The sequence below is a fragment of the Salvia splendens genome, chromosome 7, assembly GCF_004379255.2.
Source record: "Salvia splendens isolate huo1 chromosome 7, SspV2, whole genome shotgun sequence".
Lineage (NCBI taxonomy): Eukaryota > Viridiplantae > Streptophyta > Magnoliopsida > Lamiales > Lamiaceae > Salvia > Salvia splendens.
The window spans coordinates 32,253,420-32,260,049 of record NC_056038.1 but is presented as its reverse complement, the minus strand read 5'-3'; the positions used below and the strand labels follow the sequence as shown (position 1 = coordinate 32,260,049).

General features: G+C 32.0%; 1 protein-coding gene across 2 annotated transcripts; it reads left to right on the top strand.

The window, feature by feature from the left end:
• The first annotated feature begins 1,015 nt into the window (after positions 1-1,015).
• Positions 1,016-6,292, top strand: LOC121741301. Of its 2 annotated transcripts, none has more exons than XM_042134017.1 (8): positions 1,016-1,102; positions 2,705-2,823; positions 3,088-3,155; positions 3,899-3,971; positions 4,662-4,774; positions 4,855-4,956; positions 5,580-5,679; positions 5,914-6,292. In XM_042134017.1, the coding sequence occupies exons 2-8, from the start codon at positions 2,740-2,742 to the stop codon at positions 6,088-6,090; spliced, it is 717 nt and encodes a 238-aa protein (XP_041989951.1). In that variant the 5' UTR covers positions 1,016-1,102; positions 2,705-2,739; the 3' UTR covers positions 6,091-6,292. The 2 variants fall into 2 exon arrangements, with proteins under 2 accessions (XP_041989951.1, XP_041989952.1); XM_042134018.1 differs by having other exon boundaries at positions 1,020-1,133.
• Positions 6,293-6,630: the final 338 nt, after the last annotated feature.

The following is a 6,630-nucleotide window of genomic DNA, read 5'->3' as shown; positions in this document are numbered from 1 at the left end:
GTCATTGAATTGTTAGGTCTATGTTCTAAAATAAAAAGTTTAGAAAAATTATATTTTTAAGAGACAACCTAAAATGAAATTAATTTCTAATTTAAGTGACAGATGGTATGAAATTGTATCGTGATTCGTGGGTTATAAAAATCTAAAATGAAATTAATTTCTAATTTAAGTGACAGATGGTATGAAATTGTATCGTGATTCGTGGGTTATAAAAATCAATAACCCTATAATACACTTGATTGCATCATCTATTTAATACTTGTCCCGTTTCACATTAGTGGAGTCATCTCATTTTCTATACTTACTTTAAAAAAATAATATTGTACAAACTCCAAATTATAATCTGGATCATTGAAAAATGTCAACAGATGATAAAATTACATCAACAGAAAATATCAACACAGTGTCAACGGTTAATGCTGTGTTGACATTTTGTGTTGATGCAACTTTATCTTCTGTTGACAATTTTCAACGGTCAAGATCATAGTTCAGAGTTTGTACAATATTTAGAGTTTGCATTTTATCACTACCCTATAATATCAAATATTAATAGTAGTAGTATTTTTAAAAAATAGAAATTATTTTTATTTTACTCACTTATTTAAACTAAGAAATTTTTTATTTTAGAATTTTTTTTGTCTCTTATGAGAGTAAAATTTATTCTCATCCGCTAACAATATGCATTTCTTGACACTTTGTGAAGTGTCGTACTCCCTCTATCCCATAATAGATGTTTTATTTTATTTTTTAGTTTATCCCATAAAATATTTACATTTCATTTTTTAGAAATTTTTGTTTTCTCTTATATCAATATATAAAAATATATTTTCTCTCTTCACTTAATACATAAAAATGATAAAATAACATCTCGTAAAATCTCGTGCCATCACCCAAGGGTGACATCTATCATGGGACAAAGGGAGAAGTATAATTTTATACTAATAAAATTAATCCTATTATTATAAATTTAAATAAAATATAAAAAACTAAATTTATACAAATTTCCCAAAATACTATTTCTCCCTCCCCTACTTAGTATCAAATTCTCCCCTTCCATCACTTTCATCTTTTCCGACAATAGTTTGAAGCCGTGAAATTTCAGGTTCGAATTTTGTGATCTGATTCGGGAAAATGTACTCTCTCATTCCATGGATTTCTAATTGACATATTTGACTCTATATTCCATTCGATTTTAATGGTGTTGATTTACTATAATTTCCCTGCATATTCTTTACTCCAAAACTGAAATTCCAGTTCTCATGATTTATGTTGTTGCTGTTCAATTACACTCAGACAAAAGTCTAAAGGTAGGATTTAGGGATACTTTGGGATATGGTCAATATCAATGGAAATTTGAATTAACTAAAGCGATCTTTCATATGTTAGACATGCATATGCATTTGGGTCCTTTTCTACACAAACACACTTGGTTCTAGGACATTTTTTGAGATTGTTTTAAAATACTGTACTAATAATACATTTTTGGAGTTGTAGAGAATGAAAATTCATGTGGAGTCTTTGCTAGTATAAATAATGAGACATGGTATGTTGCATTGTGTCAACTGTAGACTGATTTATCCTCAAAACTCAATAGAATCTAATTTTTATTTTAGAGATTTTTTTAACTCGTTATATTTTCATAGTTAGTGGGGTATGGTAGGTATAAGACCAAGTATGTGTGTTGATCAATTCTTATCATGAACTAGTGAAAATTATAATTTTTATGAAATGGAAAGGCTATCAAATTTTATCAGTGTGCAATGAATGTGAGAGAACAAAAATAAAACAAGTGTGCAGTTTGATGAAATCAGTATGAGATTCACCTGATTTTTTTGTTTAGAAATAACATACAGTACTATTTTCAAGATAGTTGCAGTTTTGTCAATGCGCATACTTGATTTCCTTAATTTATGTGCTTGTGTGATTTTTCACAATTTGTAGTTATCGCAGAGCCTATTTACCAAAAATAAATCAGTTGGATTAGGTTCAGTTTAGGTTTAACTTGTAATGTAATACTTGGCTGAAAAATGTAGTCAGAAAACCCATAAAGTATATCATATTGTGGTTTGAAAACATTCATTTGTAGGCTTCTCTGTCAATCTTCATACATTGCATCCATTGGGCATACTTTAGTCACATACCATGTGTTAAGGCGTTGTCTTTCTACAGATGTAGCACATTAACTATAGATGCACAATATGTCAATGCCGGTCAATTACAACATTTGAAAAGATTAGTATTTACACTAACATTATTTTCATTTACCGGATGTAATTGAATGTATATACAAATTGTTTTATAGTGTTTTTTTCTAATTAAAATAATCAAGGTTTCGGGCATGACAAAATCGTTTATTTTGCTCGATGCTTGTTACTTTTTAGTATTTCCTCTGAACTCATTCATTACTTAAAAGCTTGTTTATGTAATTCTAAAGTGCATTGCTTGTAGTGAACTTTCTTATCCATATGTAAAAACACTGGTTATCACCATGCCTTAACGAAATCTGAATCATTAAAATTTGATGTTTACATCATTACATTTTTGTTTCCTGGTAAACTTGAAGTTTAATTTTACTAGTGCATGTGTCAACAAACTTGATGTTGTTAAAAACTAACTTGTTATTGCCATAGCAATTATGTATCTACTTACTGAAGTTAGTAATGTACCTTTTTATGATAAGCTATTACCCTGCCGTTTATCTCAGTTGGCCTTTGAACTATACATGCTTTGGATTCTGTAATGGGCTTGAGCAAAACTGAAGTGAACTTGAGAAGGTTACTTGCAGCAGCTCCACAGCAACAAAATCAGGGAAAGCTTGTACATGTATGCACTTGGTCTTCATAATTCTTCGCTCATACATTTATTACATTATATTCATCGTTGTAGTCAAGCATATTACATATTTTTGTTGATTAATTTGGGGACAGTTTAGTGAGAACATGGTTTTGGATTCTTCAAGATACTTTTGACCAACTTCTGTGATTTTCAGCTTACCTGAGTTATTTGTCAATTGGATTTGGTTTTGAGGATTTTGTTTTTATTGGAAAATAAGAAATCCATTCTTTTGTTTGTGATGATAATATTTAGTATGTGGCCACTTTAAGAGAGCAACTGGAGCAATTGGCTGAAGAGAGGACTCCTGAAGGTTTGCCAAGGTTTGTCTAATTCATGCATGTGACTTTCAATTTGGAAAACTCTATACAAGATCTGTGGTATCTGATTCTTTATTTGGTTCTTCATATATGAAATACATGGTTAGTTGGTTACCTAGCCCTTCATGCCTCACAAGCGACTCCAGAGGAAGGATCTGTTGATTGATTGAATTCTATTAGGCATAACGAAGCTGATACTTTCAACTAATTTATGGCTGTCAGTTTGAATAAAACCCATACGTTGTTGGACTCCATCTAAAGTTCATTTTCATCATAGACTGCTAAGCATTAATCCGGTGGTGGTTTGCATAATTTCTTGCCTGAAATTACAGTATTCTTGATTTTCCTTTCACACCTAAAATATTATTTTTTTTGTTCCAAAGACTATTGATTGGTAGATTTCTATTTGCCTCCTCATGCCTTACAAGCAGCTTTGAAATTTCTATTATTGATTATTTTGCTTCCAGCATTTGAATAAAAGCCGTACCGTTCACTGGTGTATTAACAGTTTTAATGAAACACTCTGTATAATTATACTTCCTTTATAAAAGCTCATACATAATTTGATAAAATCAAGTTAGTTATTCCCAAATCATCTCCTTGTTAACCTTGAAGTCAATATCTTTTTGTAAGCTTTGTATTGCTTTTCCTTTTATACCTTAAACTAATATTCCGTAATATCTATAAATGCTATCCAGGAACTCATATATGTTTTCTATTTGATTGTGCCACTCTTACTTTTTCAGGGTATCAAAAGCTCAATTAAATGAATATTCAGTGAAAATTGAAGCTGTAGCAGCTAAGTTAGATGTCACTGAGGTGGGTTCGAGTTTTTAGCTGGATGCTTGTTGAATAATACTTTACTTAATAACTCTGTTCTATGTAGCATACTAGCATTCCATATGGTTTCTTAAGATGCATCTAATGTCCAAAGATGGTCCAATTGATAATAAACGGTGCATTCCTTTTCATTGCAGTTTTAACATTTTGGATTAATCAATAATAATAATAAAAAATCAGTGCTCATTGAATATCAGCAATGCTAGGATCTAGATAACTTTCACTAAGAAAAAGAATAGTGCATTTTTTATTTGTTGTATGTTTGTATGTTGCTTCTGACACTATCAAGTTGTTTAGTTTAATCATTCATTTCTTACGTATAGTTTCTTGAAGTTTGATTGCATTAGTTTACCCGTTCAATACTTTCAATAACTTACCACTTTGATGTTGCTAACTTCCAACAAAAACATGGCAATTAGAAAGTTGAATTTGGCTCTCTCTGACTCTTTCTTAGTGACTCTGCTCTCTTTGGGGCAATTTTCTCGACCTTCCACATTGCTAAGAATGAAATAACCTTTTATGCTTATATGGTAGTTGCATGACCGCCTCCTCGAATAAACTAGGAAGTAAAGGCCGACTCCATGTATAGACTGATCTCTCTAATTAAATCCATCTGTCAAGCTATTAGCAATCATCTCTAAAATGATCCTTTTCCTTGTCAAATTCCAGTCCAGTACTCAAGTTAATCAGGAGCCGTCCTTTGAAACCAAGGTCAGAGAATCCCCTACCACATCTGATGGAGAAAGAATTCAATCTCCCAGAGGGCTGAGAAGGAGATTTTTGTACGTAAACTGATTGTTATACTGTCTTATTACATTATTTGCTACCTAAATTATTTAAAATTGACTCTTAGTTGATACAGACCCCCATCAGGAGATAAATCCCCCAGTAGTATTGAGGACAGTAATAATGCGAAGTCTGTCAAACTGGATGCTGCAGCACATGCTCATATTGAGAAACACAGGTAACATAATTTCATCATTTCTGAGTTATTCCACTGCATGTATTTTTCTCAAATGAGCTTATATTTGGTTAATTAGTAATTAGTTAGTTCTTATGAGATGACCATAGAATCATAAGATGTTACTTTGGATAAACTTGTAGCATTGCTTTTGTTTAACTAAAGGTCATTAAACTTCTTAGACGTTGGTGGATAATAATTTTGTATTTAGGACATTCTCACTTCTTAGATAAATTGCTTATTGTCAGTAAAGTCCTAGCTAGCATCTTATATTGGAATTTCTAAAACATGTCATATGAAACGTCTGAAGAAATATGAGCACCCAAACTTGTAACATGCTTTACATAGCTTAGAAGCCAATAGCACTTTTTCGCTGGTTGTTTTCTGGCAGAATCTAAACCTATCAAAGTTAAAAAAAAACACACACGAGAAAATCATTGTCTGAATGTGTTCTGGACATTAGTGTAAATTAGTAATCATACGTCATACTTGCCCGGTTATCATGTCTTGAAGTTGAAGGTATAATCGGGCTTTTAATGATCTTTCTGAATTCAATGTGTGATTTTTTTTCTCTTTCGATCTCCATGTTTATGAAGATATATTCGTTGTGTATTTTTCTTATACAGACAACTACAAGAAGATTTGACGGATGAAATGGTTGGTTTGGCACGACAGCTCAAAGAGAGTAGCCTTATGATGAATCAGTCCATAAAAAATACTGAGAAGGCGAGTGAATTTTTGTTTTGTCATTAACAAAAAGCAGTTTGAAATTGGTTGACAGGGCGATCGAGGGTTTACACGAAACTTCATCACTGCTATTTTAGGACCAAACTGTTATCATTCTTACCTATATGGAGTATTATTGATCATGAAATTTCACTTCTAAAATGGAGGTGGTGTTGCACTGCCTTTATTATGGAGTTGTAGTATTATTTCTGCTGATTGCCGTGTCCTATGTAGATACTCGACTCAACTGAGAAAGCAGTTGAGCAGAGCTTGGCGAGCACTGGACATGCAAACACTCGGGCAATGGAGGTTTATTCGCAGAGTCTGAAAACGACGTGCTTTACATGGCTCCTGATCTTCGCCATGGCGTGCATATTCGTCATGGTTGTACTCCTTATTCGTGTTACCTAGGACTAAGGAAAACCTTTTAGCGCAGCTGTAGAATGTAATTGATGTTTTTTTAAACATAAATGATGTTGGAGTAGGGTTTGACAGCAAAATCATGTGAATATGAATTTGGATTGAGGTCTCATGGTAAGATGGTTTTGTATAAAATTTTGGGATCACTTTTTTAATGAGCAAATAAATAAAAAAAGAGAGCAGAGCCTACTAATTACAATCATTTCAATTTATATTATTTGTATAAAATTAGTGGCTTTTTTTATAACCACCCCAACTTCAAAATAGAAACAAATAAATCACCTAATTGGAATTGGAATTGGAATTGGAATTGGAATTTGAATTTGAATTTAGTTTTCACAAATAAACCCACTCATGCGTCAACCAGTTCACTTCGTAACTTCGGTAAGTCAGCACGTTTTTCATTTATGGTAATTTATTTAAGTTAACATATTTTTCGTGTCGTGGCAATCATTACCTTCCTAAAACAAAATTTTAAATAATGAATAAAAATTATAAAATCTGCCTTGTTTGTGTTCTTCGTGCCAAAGT

What these genes read in the sequence shown, in the direction of transcription:
- LOC121741301 (XM_042134017.1), top strand. Translation starts at nt 2,740, where the DNA reads ATGGGCTTGAGCAAAACTGAAGTGAACTTGAGAAGGTTACTTGCAGCA. An exon ending in GGGCTGAGAAGGAGATTTTT is followed by an intron (nt 4,775 to 4,854) that starts GTACGTAAACTG and finishes TAGTTGATACAG; the next exon opens with ACCCCCATCAGGAGATAAAT. An exon ending in GCTCATATTGAGAAACACAG is followed by an intron (nt 4,957 to 5,579) that starts GTAACATAATTT and finishes TTTCTTATACAG; the next exon opens with ACAACTACAAGAAGATTTGA.